The sequence below is a fragment of the Coregonus lavaretus genome, assembly GCF_964263955.1.
Source record: "Coregonus lavaretus genome assembly, chromosome: 29".
Taxonomy (NCBI): domain Eukaryota; kingdom Metazoa; phylum Chordata; class Actinopteri; order Salmoniformes; family Salmonidae; genus Coregonus; species Coregonus lavaretus.
In genome coordinates this window covers 11345813-11366535 of record NC_140016.1, presented here as the reverse complement: position 1 = coordinate 11366535, position 20723 = coordinate 11345813, and the positions used below count along the sequence as shown (strand labels likewise).

The window sequence follows — 20723 nt, the reverse complement described above, 5'->3', positions numbered from 1 at the left end:
GTAACCCTTTCCAGCTTTATGCAAGTCAGAAATTCTTAATCTTAGGTCTTCTGAGATCTCTTTTGTTCGAGGCATGGTTCACATCAGGCAATGCTTCTTGTGAACAGCAAACTCAAATTTTGTGAGCATTTTTTATAGGGCAGGGCAGCTCTAACCAAGATCTCCAATCTCGTCTCATTGATTAGACTCCAGGTTAGCTGACTCCTGACTCCAATTAGCTTTTGGAGAAGTCATTAGCCTAGGGGTTCACATACTTTTTCCAACCTACACTGTGAATGTTTAAATTATGTATTCAATATAAACAAGAGAAATACAATAATTAGTGTGTTATTAGTTTAAGCAGACTGTGTTTGTCTATTGTTGTGAAGTAGATGAAGATCAGATGACATTTTATTACCAATTTATGCAGAATTCCAGGTAATTCCAAAGGGTTCACATACTTTTTCTTGCCACTGTATGTGCAAGCCAGAGATCGTCAAAAATAAGCATGTCCATCACCAATGACTATATCAGCTGTTTTAGCTTGTTGTAGCATGCCTGCTGCTAGCTATCTTCACTGACAAACACAAGAGTGGATTAGCTAGCTCAGTAAGGATGATGGCCACTGCACTGATAAACAGCATGTAGCTTGTCAGTTTGCGATAGTTTGACAGCTTGCTGATGAAGTAAGTTGTAGACATGTTCTCAGCAGTCAGTCCGTAGTTCAGTATGTTTTTTTTGTTTTTTATTTATTTATTAAATGTTTTATTTATTGCAGAAACACCAGTATACAGTGGGGAAAAAAAGCATTTAGTCAGCCACCAATTGTGCAAGTTCTCCCACTTAAAAAGATGAGAGAGGCCTGTCATTTTCATCATAGGTACACGTCAACTATGACAGACAAAATGAGGAAAAAAAATCCAGAAAATCACATTGTAGGATTTTTAATGAATTTATTTGCAAATTATGGTGGAAAATAAGTATTTGGTCAATAACAAAAGTTTCTCAATACTTTGTTATATACCCTTTGTTGGCAATGACACAGGTCAAACGTTTTCTGTAAGTCTTCACAAGGTTTTCACACACTGTTGCTGGTATTTTGGCCCATTCCTCCATGCAGATCTCCTCTAGAGCAGTGATGTTTTGGGGCTGTCACTGGGCAACACAGACTTTCAACTCCCTCCAAAGATTTTCTATGGGGTTGAGATCTGGAGACTGGCTAGGCCACTCCAGGACCTTGAAATGCTTCTTACGAAGCCACTCCTTCGTTGCCCGGGCGGTGTGTTTGGGATCATTGTCATGCTGAAAGACCCAGCCACGTTTCATCTTCAATGCCCTTGCTGATGGAAGGAGGTTTTCACTCAAAATCTCACGATACATGGCCCCATTCATTCTTTCCTTTACACGGATCAGTCGTCCTGGTCCCTTTGCAGAAAAACAGCCACAAAGCATGATGTTTCCACCCCCATGCTTCACAGTAGGTATGGTGTTCTTTGGATGCAACTCAGCATTCTTTGTCCTCCAAACACGACGAGTTGAGTTTTTACCAAAAAGTTATATTTTGGTTTCATCTGACCATATGACATTCTCCCAATCCTCTTCTGGATCATCCAAATGCACTCTAGCAAACTTCAGACGGGCCTGGACATGTACTGGCTTAAGCAGGGGGACACGTCTAGCACTGCAGGATTTGAGTCCCTGGCGGCGTAGTGTGTTACTGATGGTAGGCTTTGTTACTTTGGTCCCAGCTCTCTGCAGGTCATTCACTAGGTCCCCCCGTGTGGTTCTGGGATTTTTGCTCACCGTTCTTGTGATCATTTTGACCCCACGGGGTGAGATCTTGCGTGGAGCCCCAGATCGAGGGAGATTATCAGTGGTCTTGTATGTCTTCCATTGCCTAATAATTGCTCCCACAGTTGATTTCTTCAAACCAAGCTGCTTACCTATTGCATATTCAGTCTTCCCATCCTGGTGCAGGTCTACAATTTTGTTTCTGGTGTCCTTTGACAGCTCTTTGGTCTTGGCCATAGTGGAGTTTGGAGTGTGACTGTTTGAGGTTGTGGACAGGTGTCTTTTATACTGATAACAAGTTCAAACAGGTGCCATTAATACAGGTAACGAGTGGAGGACAGAGGAGCCTCTTAAAGAAGAAGTTACAGGTCTGTGAGAGCCAGAAATCTTGCTTGTTTGTAGGTGACCAAATACTTATTTTCCACCATAATTTGCAAATAAATTCATTAAAAATCCTACAATGTGATTTTCTGGAGAAAAAAAATCTCAATTTGTCTGTCATAGTTGACGTGTACCTATGATGAAATTTACAGGCCTCTCTCATCTTTTTAAGTGGGAGAACTTGCACAATTGGTGGCTGACTAAATACTTTTTTTCCCCACTGTACATACCAGAATATACAAATAGACAATGATAACAAACAGTGCATTTGGAAAGTATTCAGACCCCTTGACTTTTTCCCCCAAAAAATTACGTTACAGCCTTATTCTAAAATTGATTAAATGTTGTTTTTTGTATCAATCTACACACAATACCCCATAATGAAAAAGCAATAATAGGTGTCGTATCGCGTCGAATGCTGTTGCTCATTGCTGTCAAACAAAGGAGTCCGCTCATACTGAACCTTTGATCATAAGTTTATTCATATCACAAGCTTTCAGCATGAGTTACAGGTGTCATGAGACCCGGAGAGCAGTGTCCTCGAATTGTAATGGCTGCTCTGACCTCTTCTTCGTCCAGCATATACTTATAAACAATGCAAAAAGATGGGTTGCTCCCTCTGCTGTCCAATCACCTGTCTCCCCTGGGGCGTCACCCCACAAATGGCTACTTTTGAACTAAGATAAACATTCTCTCTTTGTTCCTCTAGAATCGTCATAATCTTCATACACGACATATCCCCCCTTCGAGACTAACTAAAAGTCTCGAAAACAAACAGAATAGGATTATGACCAGTAACAATTTATCTTATTGAGTATCTTTAACATTAAACCAAAAAACATTCTCCTCTAAAGTGTAAATACCTTTCTATGAAATATGAATAAATGTTTATGAAGTGTGAATACATTACTATGAAATATGAATAAATCTTTATGGAGTGTGAGAGCGAAAAACTGTCTGGCAGCCATTGTTCCAGATATCCATCCATCAATCAAGACAGTAAAATTCTCTCACGGTCCCTCTGCCCCAGGCAACCACCTAGGTACTCCCAATGAATTCATAACTCTTTATAAATGCATTTGAAACTATGATGCAATTAAATACACATGTAAGCCCCTGCAAACAAAATACTATCCAAAAAAATGTCCACACCAAGGCTGGTCAACCCATCGGACCCTATAGTGGACCTCTCCCTGCCTAGACTCCCTGTCCCTAAGCATTCACGAAATAAACAAAAACATCTAAGATCCCCACATGTATCCAATAACATCAAACATCATTCTACAAAAATTAATACCTAAGACTATGACACAAATTATGTATTACACATGCAAATATGTCTATATTTCATTGCAGACACTGGAATGTAGTCCACTACACTTCATCTCCTCCGTATTCTCCTCTTCTAATGCATTGTTGATGATGGAATGGGAACCTTTCCACACCTTTCTGGTTCCATCTCCTCCAATTCTTCTCCTTTCATATTGTCCCTTCATATTGTCCTTGTTTGAGTATTTCAATCTCTACATGTTCCCCCAAATGCTTCTGGAAGAAAAGAAAAGACCAAACAGTATCTTTTGCAAAACAACACTTTCAAATTAAACATCAATATCAACTAAGAATATAAAAATTATATATAAATGATGTATGAATCAATATAAATGATAGAATAATGAAATAGGATAATGTGATTCATTCATACACTTCCCCCCTTTGATTCATAAAATCATACTAAAACCACACTAACATTGAAAAAAAATTTGAAAAATTTGAAAAATGATCAAATCATCAAAAATGATATTTATCCATCCAGTTCCACTTGTCCCTCTTCATCCAGATCAGGAACAGTCAACAACGGCATCTGAGTGTTGTCTCCAGGCATCACAACTCCAACCTATCTCAATATCATAGCTTTCTCAAAGGTCAGTAACATATTACAAACATCACACACAGTGTTATCAAAGCTGCTATTAAAATGTAATCCATCACTGCTCCTACTGGCCTAACTGATCTTGCAACCAAGTCTTCGCTGACCATCCAGCTCCTTCAGATCTACCAAACGCATCCCTTATATTCTTCAATGCATCTATAACACTCGTGATATTATCGGAACTATCTGGGATCAAAGTATAACAATCATCCCCCGTCAGATTCATAGCCAAACATAAGCCACCTTGTTTTGCTAAAATATAGTCAAGAGCCATGTCATGTTTCAACAGCGTCAGTCTGTGACTTCTTTGAGTATTTGACAGAAGGTTAAACCCTCTTATTGTTTCATTCGCAAACCCCTGCAAAGTATATGTAATATTATCAATATGATCTGCCAAAAATGTTACACCATACCATGGAAAAAGTCCCCCCTTCTCTCTTAGACTTATCCTCCAATGATAGGCCTCAAGACTATGAAATGTCGCCATGTCTCTTTTCACCCTATTTTCAACCCTAGCTTCAGATTTATCTGTGTCCGGTGCTACCCCTCTTTTAATGGTAAAAGCCTCATATGGAAGCTTCAACGTTGACATGTAACAACATCCTGTCCATCCATAGGGTAAGAATATATATGCTTCATCACCACAAACCCTCCAAATATCTCTAAAATTCCCAATAGTCACATTGTCAGGCAAAAGCTAATCTTTTAACCATCAAAGTCCTGCTCTTCTTACTAACTGGAACATAAAAAGTTACATTATATTTGTCATCTCTAACCTTATGTTCATGCTTATCCAAAGTCATCATATAATCATCACAATCTGATATTCCCATAAACATACCCCTTACATCATATGTTTTATTAGAACAAAAACAACTTTTAGCCCTCACTGGTTTCACCTCCAATGCTTCAGGGTTCGCTGTTACCTGATTTTCCTTCCCATCTAACAAATTCCCATAGGGTAATTAATTTAACCCAATAACACTTAAACCTAGGCTTAAACAAATGTTTTGACAATGACATTATTTTATCTGTTACTGATTGTTGCTGATACAACAGTTATGACAAAGCATAAGATTGACACATACTCGATAGAGGTCGAGCGACCGTCTCTAAAATGTTTGGTGCTAGAATTCTCAACAGACATCGACCCTCAAGATTCCTCACTGATCTTACAGAATGAGCTAGCTGCTGGAACCAAAGATTCCTACCTGCCCATCTATCTTTAATTTTCACAACAGAAGAATCAAACCCATCCATTTAGTTTCTCTCTTCCCTAACGAGCGGTACTGATCAGATACCTCTCCTTGTCTGTCATTAAAATCAAAGACCTCATCCTGTACCTCCATGATAGTATCCTTCACTATTTCAGATGAATCTATATTGTTCTCTACCACTATCTGCTCTCCTATTTTAACCCTATCCTTACTACCATTGACAGCACTCTCCATCCGTACCATAAAAACAGCGTTCCCCTAAAATTGGTGCTGGAGCTATTGGTTCCCTTATAATCAAATGCGATATATTTATGGCTTTAATAACTATCAATGTTGAAAGAGTTAAATTGCTTCTCACTGTTGTTTTAATATACTGAAGTGTTAATGTCATTATTGTTACTTCATCTAGTTTCCCCAAAGCTTTGAACTCTTTGCTTGTACTTCCATCTATCACCACTAGTGTCACTTTTTCAACTCTCAGTCCTACCTCTAATCCCTGACTTTCAAACTTTTGATTATAAAAAATACACCCACAATTACCTTGATCTTCCTGCTGGGAATTGTAAATATAGATACTCAATCACCCTCAATCTTCTCTTATCATTCAGCAACGCATCTGCTCCTAACAGATCTAAACTCCTACCATATCTATCTTCCCACTAAACTCTAAAAATGTCCTTCACCACTGTTCTCTCTCTCTTACTACTAACTAACATTGAAACTTAGCTTACTGTCTTAGAGTTCCTTCAACCCTAGTTCTCCTAACTTTTTTAATCTAATCTTTTCTCCTAACCTTTAAAAACCTTTTCCACTGATTTATTCACAAAATCCTTTACCACCAAATTTTTAGAATATGTGATTGGGAAGTCCCCAACTGCTTCTGACTTCTTTACACACAGACTTGGTGTCACGATCGTCTACCAAAGAGGAGGACCAAGGCGCAGCGTTGAATGTGAACATATTATTTATTAGAATGATCACACGATCAAAACAACAAAACAACGACGTGACAGTCAATGGTCAATACACAACCAAACACGAACAAGATCCCACAAAGAATAGCTGAAAACAGCCTACCTAAGTATGGCTCCCAATCAGAGACAACGAGCAACAGCTGCCTCTGATTGGGAACCACCCTGACCAACATAGATCTATATGATCTAGAACAAAACCCAAAACATAGAAAACACAACATAGAAGCTACCCCGTGAAACTAAACATAGAAAATCCACACCCTGGCTCAACATTTCAGAGTCCCCAGAGCCAGGGCGTGACACTTGGCAAACGACTAAACACCTTTTAGCCTAGTTTGAAATCTCTTGGTGTAGGAATGTAACCCAGAATAACAGTCACCCCTTTTAACTTTATTTTCCAGACAGATTGTCTAATAGGCAGTCTAATAGATTATCATCCTTCCTATGATATTATCTTTTTAAGCAAATATGATTCCCAAAAACCCTACTTTTTAAAATATTCTACCAGACAGCCGTCTAGTGGGCATCTTATTGTACAGTTCAATTTACACAATGCATCTCTTCCCAACAATGCAATAGGTATATGCTCTAATATTAGTATGTCTATTTTAATTTCTCTTTGATTTTTATAGCAGAGCTCAAGTGGTTCCTTAAGAGTAATTAGCTGTTTTACTACCTCAAATCCCTATCCTAATTAGTTATTTTTTACATAGTGAGATGTTTAACCTCTTTAGGCTGAACACAGATAAAAGCTTTTCCACTATTCACCTCTCCTAGTCCTTTGTTTTTACCTCAATTGTTAGATATTTTCTCTTCTTCTCTAATCGATGCTATCAGCTGACACCCCCCTTCGGATCTTCTAGGCACTCTAGAATCCACGCTCCGGCCCCCTGTAGGGGTTCACCTGGAGAACAGGTGATCTTCACTTGCTCCTTTATCTTCCTTAGAAATGTCCTCTGTTGTTTCCTCCTGGCCCATTGCACTCACAGGTAAAGTAACCAACCTGTCCATAATTATAACAGTCTTCTGAAAGTTGCTGGAAGTGTAGCTGAAATCTTCCTCCTCCTTCTAAGCCTTCTCGTCCTCTTCCTCTCCAATTCTGTGTCTGTCCAGAAACTGGCTGTGGATATGAAACACCTGGTACCACCCTTGGTGGCTGGTACAATTGCGGTTGGCCTTGTTCAGTTGAAGCTTTAGCAGTGATTGTTGATTTGGTTCACTCTGATTCTTCATAACCAAAGCTTCTCTTCTCCTTCTCCACCAGTTGTATGATTGAGTTTTCTGAGAGTTTCTTTATCCTGTTCTTCCTGTTGTTGACATATCAGTATTCTTCAAAAGCTTATATTCTAAGTTCTGTCCTCGAAATATCATCTTCCATCATCTTCTTACTATTGGCCTTTCCTTGACCTCAATGTATTCTTCTCCTCCAATTCTTGGGATTATTTTCTCAGCAGTTTTTCTTCTCTTCTGTATCTTCATCCTCATCTTTCCGAACCTCATTCTTCTCTTAGTTTCCAGACATCTCGGTTTTTTCTTACTTCTGGAGTTTTGGATTCATCTTCATTGTCGTTTCTGCTTGTCCTCTATCTATTATTCGTTCATCTTCATCTCTGATGCAATAATCACCCTCCTGGATGATCACTGGAAGCTGAGGATAAACATCCCTAAGCTCTACTTCCTTCTCATACGGTGGGTGTCTTTTTGCTGAATCCGTATGTGAGAAAGGTGTACTAACTTCTGCCATTAGTTTTTCTGTCGCCTTCTCTTCCTTTAGCCTTTTCTCTATACCTTTGTTTATCTTATCGCTGGAATCTTTTATCAGTTTTTGTTTGAGAATGAAGGGCAACTTTTGTTTCATTTGCCGGATAACCTCGCAATACCCTTAACTAAAGGATTACTATTCTCAACTATATCAACCGGTGTAATGACTTTCATAGCCTTGCTGTCCTTTCCCATTGTACCAACCCTTTTATATTCCTTTATTGTGAATTATTTTATTTTAGACTATATAGCCTATGGCTTCCCCCCTTTAATTATTATTATAAACTAAACAACCCAAAAAAAAAAAAAAATCAATCAACAAAAATATGAATATCAAAAAATTGTATGTAAAATTTTATTCTAAAATTATTTTTAATTAAAATAAAAAATCAATTAAAAAATCAATTAAAAATTATGAATAATTAAAACCATTTTTTTATTTCTATATCCTATCTTACCAATTTATCAATTAGTGGCTATCTTACCACAACCCATCAGGAAAGAAAATGCAAGTAGTCAACTTCAGACTACAATCCTAAAAACAAAGCCTCTAACCCTACCATTACTACACTACCCATAAACACCCTTGCTCTATAAGCACCTAATTATTTAAATTTTACAGAATAATGTCAGTCCTCGATTCCCAACACAACCCCTAATCAAGCCAAGTGATGCAAGAGCCTCCAAAATGCAATTTTTATTCAAATGATCAGTCTGTTGCCAAGCCTATGTGAAATTGTCATAACATCAAACATCCTGTAGGGGAAGATTTTGCAAACAGAACCAGCCTCAAAACCTTTTGACTCGATCCTCCCCTTGTCACGTGATGTCACGTCAGCACCTCTCTTTCTTTCTCTCTCTCTCGCCTGTCGTCTCGTCCTATCGTTCCTCTCATATGACAAAAGAACAGAGACACAGAAAAAGATTTTAGTAGTTAATGCAATCACTGAGTTACTTTCAGCATTCAACATTCCTTCGTTCACATTCGCTCTAAGAATCAACTCAGGAATAATTATGGATCGCTCAAAAACATTTTTATTTTATTTATTTATTTAATTATTTTTATTTTTAATCCGTCAACATATCTCTCTCATTTATCAATTCAATAGGTCACAAAAACAGTTATCTTTAACCAACAGCCGATGTAACAACCAAAATACACCATTAGACTCTAAATGTCTAATTCTCTGTTCCTCCATCTGAGCTGTGTCTGTTTCTCCCTGCCGCACAGTCTAACAGAGGAATGACCAATTCACCCAAAATCCCCTTTGTTGTAGTTTTAGTAACCAACGTGTTGTAGTTTAGTCCCGTAAACCAACCGTGTCCTAATCTCGTGCCATAAACTCCCACGTTTTGTAGTGTAGTGTCGCAAAATTAAACGCATGCGCAAATACATTTAACGATACGATTCCCAAACAACAGAACGCTAGCATTCCGCTACCGCTTCACTATTTTACCCCTTATAATCAAACAATAACACTTAACAGAGCTCACACTTGCGTAGAACTCTGAATTCCACACACACAAACAAATTTAAGAGGCTTTATTCCATCGCAATGGCCCCCCTAAGGACACCCGTTAGCATGTAGCACGCAACACAATTAGCATTTAGCATTAGCATTTAGCATTAGCCTTTATGTACAATGTGGCATGAAACACGCAACAGGTACCCTGCACTGCCCTTTCTTTTGACTTATTTTCTACCGTTTGTGATACCGTGAGTTTAATGACCATCTACTGAGAGATTACCCCAAGCGGACACCCCGTCGGATGAAAGTCGAGCAATAATCACAATCAGATAAATTCCATCAACCCGAGTTTTTCTTTAAAACACACCTAATACACATCTAATCGCGCAAGAGGATTTTCGGCCCATTCTGAATGGCCCACTCCGGGGTCTTACACGGTACAGTGCCCTAATGTATACGTATATCTGCCTTGTATTATATCTGCCAATATCTGCCAATATCTGCCGTTAATATCTGCCTTCAATTGCTGTACAATTTTAGAATAATTATGACAGACCCCTAGTCGACCGCAATAGCACCACATCAGCACAAACCCAAGTAATTTAAACGGTACACCTTTCAGTGCCCTTTCATAAACCAGCCAAACAACTAACGGCCAATAATTTGTGAGGAATCTCACCTTAGCCGGGTTGAGCGGTAGTCATCTCGCGATTCAGGAATGGGACAAAGAACGATGCATACGGATCCCGGACGAGCCCCCATTTTGTCGTATCGCGTCGAATGCTGGTGCTCATTGCTGTCAAACAAAGGAGTCCGCTCATACTGAACCTTTGATCATACGTTTATTCATATCACAAGCTTTCAGCATGAGTTACAGGTGTCATGAGACCCGGAGAGCAGTGTCCTCGAATTGTAATGGCTGCTCTGCCCTCTTCTTCGTCCAGCATATACTTATAAACAATGCAAAAAGATGGGTTGCTCCCTCTGCTGTCCAATCACCTGTCTCCCCTGGGGCGTCACCCCACAAATGGCTACTTTTGAACTAAGATAAACATTCTCTCTTTGTTCCTCTAGAATCGTCATAATCTTCATACACGACATAGGTTTCTAGAAATGTTTGCAAATGTATTACAAATAAACAACTTAAAAATAACATTTACATATGTCACGGATTCTGCCGAGGCTGCCCCTCCTCCTTGCTCGGGCAGGCTTCGGCGTTCGTCGTCACCGGAGTACTAGCTGCTGCCGATCTACAGTATGTTCTATGTTTCTATGTTCTACCTGTTGTTGTCTGATTGTCTCACACCTGTTTCCCATCGTGTAATTACTCCTTCCCTATTTAACCCGGTGGCTCCCATTGTGTTTTGTGCGTGTTTGTTATTTCGTTTCGTGTGTCGTTTGGTGAGCGGGTTTGCTCCTCCCTGTGTGGAGGTATTTGTATTTGTTTCTTTACTTGTCAGTAAAGTACGTTTTCATTGAGTTCTGTGTCCTGCGCCTGACTTCAACCCACCGCATTACACTGACACTCGTGACAGAAACACGCACCAGTATGGAGTCAGCAGGTACAGCCAGTCAGTCCGGATCGATGGAGGAACGCGTCCAACGACAGGAGAGCATGATCCAGGCTCTCGGCACCGCTATGGAGAGAGTGGTAAATACTATGGAACGATGGGAGAGAGGTGGCTTTCCTACACCTCCTCCAACCACTCAACCACCCACACCACTGTCCACCCCTTCGCCACCTGGGTCCAGTGGGATTCGGCTCTCGCTCCCGAGGGCATATGATGGTACACCAGCCGGGTGTCAGGGTTTTCTTCTCCAGGTAGAGCTCTACCTGGCAACCATTCACCTGGCGCCCTCGGGATACGAGAGTGTGTCCACCCTAATCTCCTGTCTGTCAGGGAAGGCGCTCGAGTGGGCCAACGCCGAGTGGGGAGGTATAGACGCTACATCAGTCCGCTACGAGGATTTCACCCGCCGCTTCCGGCGGTATTCGATCATCCACCGGAGGGGAGAGCGGCGGGCGAACGTCTGTTCCACCTAAGACAGGAGAGGAGGAGCGCGCAGGATATTGCGCTGGAGTTCAGGACTCTGGCAGCCAGCGCAGGATGGAATGAGAGGGCCCTGATCGACCACTATCGATGCAGCCTAAGGGAGGACGTTCGTCGGGAACTGGCCTGCAGGGATACCAACTTCAACCTGGACCAACTGGTGGATATGTCCATCAGGCTGGATAACCTGTTGGAAACCCGTGGACGTTCTGATCGGGGCCCGTCCATTCCATCCGCCAGCACCTCCGACCCTACCGCCATGGAGCTCCGAGGTGCTGCGCTTAGTGAGACCAGGAGAGGGGCCGTCCCCTGTACCAACTGTGGCCGCAGTGGACACACTGCTGGTCGGTGCTGGGGAGGGTCCCCAGGGAGTCGAGGCAGTAGGCAGAGCACTGGTCGACCGTCTCAGGTGAGTAAGCACCCGACTCACCCAGAGCTCCCTGTTGCTCATATGTGTATTGAGGTTGTTTTCCCAGAGTTTTCTCCTCATTCCCAGCATAACCAGCCAAGGCTTTCGACTCTGTCAACCACAGCATTCTTATTGGCAGACTAAATAGCCTTGGTTTCTCAAATGACTGCCTCGCCTGGTTCACCAACTACTTCTCAGATAGAGTTCAATGTGTCAAATCGGAGGGCCTGTTGTCTGGACCTATGGCAGTCTCTATGGGGGTGCCACAGGGTTCAATTCTTGGGCCGACTCTTTTCTCTGTGTATATCAATGACGTCGCTCTTGCTGCTGGTGACTCTCAGATCCACCTCTACGCAGACGACACCATTTTGTATACATCTGGCCCTTCATTGGACACTGTGTTAACAAACCTCCAAACGAGCTTCAATTCCATACAACACTCCTTCAGTAGCCTCCAACTGCTCTTAAACACTAGTAAAACTAAATGCATGCTCTTCAACCGAACGCTGCTTGCACCCGCCCACCCGACTAGAATCACTACACTCGACGGGTCTGACCTAGAGTATGTGGACAACTACAAATATCTAGGTGTCTGGTTAGACTGTAAACTCTCCTTCCAGACTCACATTAAGAATCTCCAATCCAAAGTTAAATCTAGAATCGGTTTCCTATTTCGCAAAAAAGCCTCCTTCACTCATGCTGCCAAACATGCCCTCGTAAAACTGACTATCCTACCGATCCTTGACTTCGGCGATGTCATTTACAAAATAGCCTCCAACACTCTACTCAGCAAATTGGATGTAGTCTATCACAGTGCCATCCGTTTTGTCTCCAAAGCCCCATATGCTACCCACCACTGTGACCTGTACGCTCTTGTTGGCTGGTCCTCACTACATATTCGTCGCCAAACCCACTGGCTCCAGGCCATCTATAAATCACTGCTAGGCAAATCCCCGCCTTATCTTAGCTCATTGGTCACCATAGCAACACCCACCCGTAGTCTGCGCTCCAGCGGGTATATCTCACTGGTCATCCCCAAAGCCAACACCTCCTTTGGCCGCAATTCCTTCCAGTTCTCTGCTGCCAATGACTGGAACAAATTGCAAAAATCTCTGAAGCTGGAGACACTTATCTCCCTCACTAACTTTAAGCATCAGTTGTCAGAGCACCTTACCGATCACTGCACCTGTACACAGCCCATCTGAAATTAGCCCGCCCAACTACCTCATCCCTATATTGTTATTTATTTTGCTCATTTGTACCCCAGTATCTCTATTTGCACATCATCTCTTGCACATCTATCATTCCAGTGTTAATACTAATTGTAATTATTTTGCACTATAGCCTATTTTATTGCCTTACCTCCATAACTTGCTAAATTTGCACACACTGTATATATATGTATTTCTGTTGTATTTTTTGACTTTGTTTTGTTTTACCCCATATGTAACTCTGTGTTGTTGTTTTTATCGCACTGCTTTGCTTTATCTTGGCCAGGTCGCAGTTGTAAATGAGAACTTGTTCTCAACTGGTTTACCTGGTTAAATAAAGGTGAAATAAAAAAATAAAAAAAATAAAAAAATAAGGCGCTAGTAGATTCAGGCGCAGCTGGGAATTTTATTGATCGTCAGTATTCACTTAGTTTAGGGATTCTCACTGTACGTGTTGATGTGCCCTTCCCTGTACATGTATTAGATAGTCGCCCGTTAGGGTCAGGTCTAATCAGGGAGGACACCGCTCCACTCTTAATGAGGACGCAGGGGGGTCATGAGGAGAGGATTAGTCTCTATCTGATTGATTCTCCTGTGTATCCTGTGGTGTTGGGACTTCCCTGGTTAACCACTCATGACCCCACTATTTCATGGCAACAGAGGGCTCTCAAGGGATGGTCCAGTCAGTGCTCAGGGAGGTGTGTAGGGGTTTCCTTAGGGGCTACTACGGTGGAGAGTCCAAACCAGGTCTTCACCATGCACATTCCCTCCGAGTATGCCGATTTGGCTCTCGCCTTCAGTAAAAAGAGGGCGACTAAATTACCACCCCATCGTCCGGGGGATTGTGCGATAAATCTCCAGGTGGGCGCTGCACTTCCCCGGAGTCACGTGTATCCTCTGTCACAGGAGGAGAAGGCGGCTATGGAAACATACGTCTCCGAATCTCTGAGACAGGGATGCATTCGGCCTTCCACTTCACCTGTTTCCTCAAGTTTCTTTTTCGTGAAGAAGAAGGATGGTGGGTTACGCCTGTGCATTGATTACCATGGTCTTAATCAGATCACCGTCAAGTACAGCTATCCATTACCTCTGATAGCTTGTATGACGGAGTCATTGCACGGGTTGCGCTTCTTCACGAAATTGGATCTCAGGAGCGCGTACAACCTGGTGCGTATCCGGGAGGGAGATGAGTGGAAGACGGCATTCAGTACCACCTCAGGACACTATGAGTACCTCGTCATGCCATACGGGTTGATGAATGCTCCATCAGTCTTCCAATCCTTTGTCGATGAGATGTTCAGGGATCTGCACGGACAAGGTGTAGTGGTGTATATTGATGACATTCTCATATACTCCGCTACACGGGCCGAGCATGTGTCCCTGGTGCGTAAAGTGCTTGGACGACTGTCGAAGCATGACCTGTATGCCAAGGCGGAGAAATGCCTGTTCTTTCAGGAGTCCATCTCCTTCCTAGGGTACCACATGTCCGCGTCTGGGGTGAGGATGGAGAGTGACCGCATTTCGGCCGTGCGTAATTGGTCGACTCCAACCACGGTGAAGGAGGAGCAGCGATTTTTGGGGTTTGCCAACTACTGCCGGAGGTTTATCCGGGGCTTTGGTCAGGTAGTGGCTCCCATTATCTCATTTCTAAAGGGGGGACCGGTGCGTCTGCGGTGGTCAGCTGAGGTGGACAGGGCGTTCAGTCACCTGAAGGACCTGTTTACTTCGGCTCCAGTGCTGGCTCATCCGGATCCCTCCTTGGCTTTCACGGTTGAGGTGGACGCGTCGGAGGCTGGGATAGGTGCTGTACTCGGGCACACCACCTAAACTCCGCCCCTGTGCGTTCTTTTCGAAGAAGCTCAGCCCGGCGGAGCGCAACTATGTTGTGGGGGACCGGGAGCTGTTGGCTGTGGTCCAAGCCCTGAAAGCGTGGAGACATTGGCTTGAGGGGGCTTAACACCCTTTTCTCATTTTGACTGACCACCGCAATCTGGAGTACATCCGGGTGGCGAGGAGATTAAACCCTCGCCAAGGTGGTCCATGTTTCTCACCCGTTTTGTTTTCACCCTTTCTTACAGGCCAAGTTCCCAGAATGCTAAGGCATCGCTCTGTCCCGACTGTATGACATGGAGAAGAGTTCCGTGGAGCCCACTCCCATTGTCTTAGTGGGAAGAACTGGTGGCCCACCTTAGCTAAGGACGTGAGGGTTTATGTTTCCTCCTGCTCGGTGTGCGCCCAGTGTAAGGCTCCTAGACACCTGCCCAGAGGGAAATTGCAACCCCTACCCGTTCCACAACAACCGTGGTTCCACCTATCGGTGGATTTTGTGACGGATCTTCCCCCCTCACAAGGGAACACCACGATCCTGGTCGTTGTGGATCGGTTTTCTAAGTCCTGCCTCATTCCTCTGCCCGGTCTCCCTACGGCCCTACAGACTGCTGAGGCCCTATTTACACACGTCTTCCGGCACTATGGGGTACCTGAGGATATAGTGTCTGATCGGGGTTCCCAGTTCACCTCAAGGGTCTGGAGGGCGTTCATGGAACGTCTGGGTGTCTCGGTCAGCCTGACCTCAGTGTTTCACCCCGAGAGTAACGGGCAGGTGGAGAGAGTCAACCAGGAGGTGGGTAGGTTTCTGAGGTCGTATTGCCAGGACCGGCGGGGGGAGTGGTCGGTTTTCCTCCCCTGGGCAGAGATGGCCCAAAACTCACTCCGCCACTCCTCCACCAACCTTACTCCATTCCAGTGTGTATTAGGTTATCAGCTGGTCCTGGCACCATGGCATCAGAGCCAGATCGAGGCACCTGCGGTGGATGAATGGTTTTGGCGCTCGCAGGAGACCTGGAACGCTGCCCATGTGCGCCTGCAGCGGGCCATCGGGCGGCAAAAGGCGAGCGCCGACCGCCACCGCAGTGAGGCTCCGGTGTATGCACCGGGGGACCGGGTCTGGCTCTCAACCCGAAACCTGCCCCTTCGCCTGCCCTGCCGGAAGCTGGGTCGGCGGTTTGTGGGGCCATTCAATGTCCTGAGGAGATTGAACAAGGTATGTTATAGGTTACAGCTTCCTCCTGAGTATCGTATTAACCCCTCGTTCCATGTGTCTCTCCTCAGGCCGGTGGTGGCTGGTCCACTCCAGGAGTCTGAGATACAGGAGGTTCCTCCGCCCCCACTGGACATCGAGGGGGCACCGGCGTACTCGGTCCGTTCCATCCTGAATTCGAGGCGTCGGGTGGGGGGCCTGCAGTATCTCGTGGAGTGGGAGGGGTATGGTCAGGAGGAACGGTGCTGGGTCCCTAGGAGGGACATCCTCGATCCCTCCATGTTGAGGGATTTCCACCGCAGTCATCCGACTCGCCCCGCGCCGCGTCCTCCTGGCCGTCCCCAAGGCCGTCCCCGTCGTCACCGGAATACTAGCTGCTGCCGATCTATGTTCTATGTTTCTATGTTCTACCTGTTGTTGTCTGATTGTCTCACACCTGTTTCCCATCGTGTAATTACTCCTTCCCTATTTAACCCGGTGGCTCCCATTGTGTTTTGTCCGTGTTGGTTATTTCGTTTCGTGTGTCGTTTGGTGAGCGGGTTTGCTCCTCCCTGTGTGGAGGTATTTTGTATTTGTTTCTTTACTTGTCAATAAAGTACGTTTTCATTGAGTTCTGTGTCCTGCGCCTGACTTCGACCCACCACATTACACTGACACTCGTGACAACATAAGTCTTCAGACCCTTTACTCAGTAATTTGTTGAAGCACCTTTGGCAGCGATTACAGCCTTGAGTCTTCTTGAGTATGACACAATCTTGGCACACCTGTATTTGGGGAGTTTCTCCCATTCTTCTGTACAGATCCTTTCAAGCTGTGTCAGGTTGGATTGGGAACGTCGCTGACAGCTATTTTCAGGTCTCTGCAGAGATGTTTGATCGGGTTCAAGTTCAGGCTCTGGCTGGCCACTCATGGACATTCAGAGTCTTGTCCCAAAGCCACTCCTGCGTTGTCTTGGCTGTGTGCTTATGGTCGTTGTCCTGTTGGAAGGTGAACCTTCACCCCCAGTCTGAGGTCCTCAGCGCTCTGGAGCAGGTTTTCATCAAGGATCTCTCTGTACTTTGCTCCATTCATCTTTCTCTCGATCCTGACTAGTCTCCCAGTCTCTGCAGCTGAAAAACATCCCCACAGCATGTTGCTGCCACCACCATGCTTCACCGTAGGGATGGAGCCAGGTTTCCTCCAGACCAAAAAGTTTAATCTTGGTTTAATAATAATAATAATAATAATATGCCATTTAGCAGACGCTTTTATCCAAAGCGACTTACAGTCATGCGTGTATACATTTTTACGTATGGGTGGTCCCGGGGATCGAACCCACTACCTTGGCGTTACAAGCGCCATGCGCCAGAGAATCTTGTTTCTCATGGTCAGAGTCCTTTAGGTGCCTTTTGGCAAAATCCAAGTGGGCTGTCGTGCCTTTTACTGAGGAGTGGCTTCCGTCTGGCCACTCTACCACAAAGGCCTAATTGGTGGAGTGCTGCAGAGATGATTGTCCTTCTGGAAGGTTCTCCCATCTCCACAGAGGAACTTTAGAGCTCTGTCAGTGACCATCACCTCCCTGACCAAGGCCCTTCTCCCCCGATTGCTCAGTTTGGCCGGGCGGCCAGCTCTGGGAAGAATCTTGGTGGTTCCAAACGTCTTCCATTTAAGAATGATGGAGGCCACTGTGTTCTTGGGGACCTTCAATGCTGCAGAAACGTTTTGTTAACCTTCCCCAGATCTGTGCCTCGACACAATCCTGTCTCGGAGCTCTACGGACAATTCCTTCGACCTCATGGCTTGGTTTTTGCTCTGACATGCACTGTCAACAGTGGGACCTTATATAGACAGGTGTGTGCCTTTCCAAATCATGTCCAATCAATTGAATTTACCACAGGTGGACTCCAATCAAGTTGTAGGAACATCTTAAGGATGATCAATGGAAACAGGATGCACCGGAGCTCAATTTCTTAAAGTATTGATGGACTGTCATTTTTCTTTGCTTATTTGAGCTGTTCTTGCCATAATATGGACTAGGTCTTTTACCAAATAGAGATATCTTCTGTATACCACCCCTACCTTGTCACAACACAACTGATTGGCTCAAACGCATTAAGAAGGAAATACATTCCACAAATTAACTTTTAACAAGGCACACCTGTTAATTGAAATACATTCCAGGTGACTACCTCATGAAGCTGGTTGAGAGAATGCCAAGAGTGTGCAAAGCTGTCATCAATGCAAAGGGTGGCTACTATTTTGATTTGTTTAACACTTTTTTGGTTACTACTTGATTCCGTATGTGTTATTTCATAGTTTTGATATACCATCAGTCCCTGGAGACGTATTATTTTTAAGGTGTTCAATAGAATAAATGATCTCTTCAACTATAATAGGGTCATCACACTGTTCCCTTTCAGCCTCCCCAATTTCACATCCCCTAGAGAATTAAAAAAAGAGTTGAGGACATCTCACAATACTTAGAACTATATAAATTCCTGTAGAAGTTGCAACTAAAGATGGAGATTAATTTGGGATCATCTGTGATGAGACCATTAATATTTAATTGTTGAATGGTATTATTTTTAGAGTGGTATTTTTCTAACCTGAAAAAATAAGATTAATTTTGTTCCCCCTTTATTGATTTAGCTTAGATTAATTCTGGTGTTTTGGGGCAGAAATTCAATGCTCCCACCACTCACTGGCTACACACTGGGATATATAAAGGGGTATACCTGCAATAAAGTGACTGATTGAAAGGGGGTCATATAAACAGTGAAATGTCTTTTTTTTTTTTTTTTTTACAGGCAACATACCATGAATTCTGTCTAAAATAGGTATAATCATAATAATCTGCCTCCCTGACTACAGGTTATATGTTGAAGGTCATGGTCTTTCCCCAACTCCCTGCACATTGCAGGGGGCAACCCCTCCCTCCCACTCTCTCTGTGATCACTCCTCCCTTCTACAAGAAGAGGTCTACGAGGCAGAGGGAAGGATGGAGGAATTTCTTGCCTATGATGCCAAAGACACGTAAGGCATTTTAACTTTACTTTCTCAGTAAGCATGGCATTTCATATTTCAAGAGTATTTGGAAGTAAGTAATAGCCTGTGGGAGTTGTGGGACAGAGAGAGTGAGAGTGTGTGTGTGTGCGCGTGCGCATCCGTAGGCGTGTGTGTGTTGTGTGCGTGCCTGTGTGCATGTGTGTGTGTGTGTGTGCGGTTGTGTGTGTGAGTGTGTGTCTGTATGCGGTTGTGTGTGTGCAAGTCTGTGCATGTGTAGATGTGGGTGGAATGGGGGCCGTATTGCTCCAGTGTGTCTGACGTCAGTGTTCTCCCCCCAGGGAGGATGAGTGGGTGGGTCAGAGAGGAGCCTGGGGGTCTGCTGGGGCGGGGGCGGCAGGGAGGTCCGGGGTTCCCCCTGTGTCTCCCCACGCCTGTATCAGGGATGCCGTGGCTGACGAGGCCTTTGATGACGTGTGGAGGGAGGTGGTGAACTCTCTGGGGGAGCTCCTCCACAAACACTGGCAGAGACAAATCACTGGTCTGTCTATCTACAAACCACTGTATTACAGAGATACCATAGAACTACATGAATATCAATGATGATAGGCCTATTATACACAGCAACCATGGTAGAGCACACCAACTCTGTTGTAGCTGATGCTTTTTGTTATGCTGTGTTTTGAATTGGGCAAGGAGTTTGACCTGATCACATGGCCTGGCCAGGATAAACTCTGGGTCCTAGTTATGAATCAAGTGTTTTGTTTGTACCGGAGGTGGAGCAGGTCACAGAGGAGCGTTGGAGGCACTTGGTGGAGTCCTGGGTGATCCCTCTCCTCACATCAACAGTACATGTCAGCGTGTCCCTCTCTCCAGGGGCTCCAACACACATAGCATGCTGCTGTGGTCCAACTGTTGCCCCAGCACACAGGTGAGAAGTCTGCCTGCCACCAAAACACAAAGTGTCAGCTGCTGCCATTGGCTCTCTAGAGGAGCTCTTGCGCTTCTGGCAACAACAGCATTCACATGAATTAACATTTATCTCAAACACACTTATTACAATGGCCTCAACAGAGGAGCCAAGGCCTCCTTAAAACAAGCCTAGCTACATTTATTTACATTTTTTTTCTTTCTAGGCCTCTCAGGTATTATCAAGCGCCTTCAAGATTAATTTAAACGGTGTTATGACAATCCAAGCTAAGCCTCTTCAACAAAGACAACACGGATTTGCAGAGAAGTCTCAGTAAGTCTGTCTGAATCCCCAGCTATAAGTGTGATCCTGAACAAACAAACCATTCCTGTTTCTCTTTGGTGTGCATCCCAAATGGCACTCAATTCTCTATACACTGAATATACAAAACATTAAGAACTCCTTCCATGCTCCTTCCATGACATAGACTGACCAGGTGAATCCAGGTTGAAGCTACTGTATGATCCCTTATTGATGTCACTTGTTAAATCCACTTCAATCAGTGTAGATGAAGGGGAGGAGACAGGTTAAAGAAGGATTTTTAATCCTTGACAAAAT

At 44.1% G+C, this 20723-nt stretch overlaps 1 protein-coding gene across 1 annotated transcript in view; it reads left to right on the top strand.

The window, feature by feature from the left end:
* Window positions 1–20723, top strand: part of fam149a (family with sequence similarity 149 member A) — a gene marked incomplete at both ends in the record, with an annotated part of 33471 nt that overhangs the window by 8200 nt on the left and 4548 nt on the right. Inside the window, 4 exons of the mRNA XM_084146891.1 lie at window positions 19064–19225; window positions 19537–19736; window positions 19972–20126; window positions 20332–20438. Of these exons, the coding sequence (XP_084003017.1) occupies window positions 19064–19225; window positions 19537–19736; window positions 19972–20126; window positions 20332–20438 (624 nt within the window). The remainder of the gene's footprint in view (window positions 1–19063; window positions 19226–19536; window positions 19737–19971; window positions 20127–20331; window positions 20439–20723) is intronic.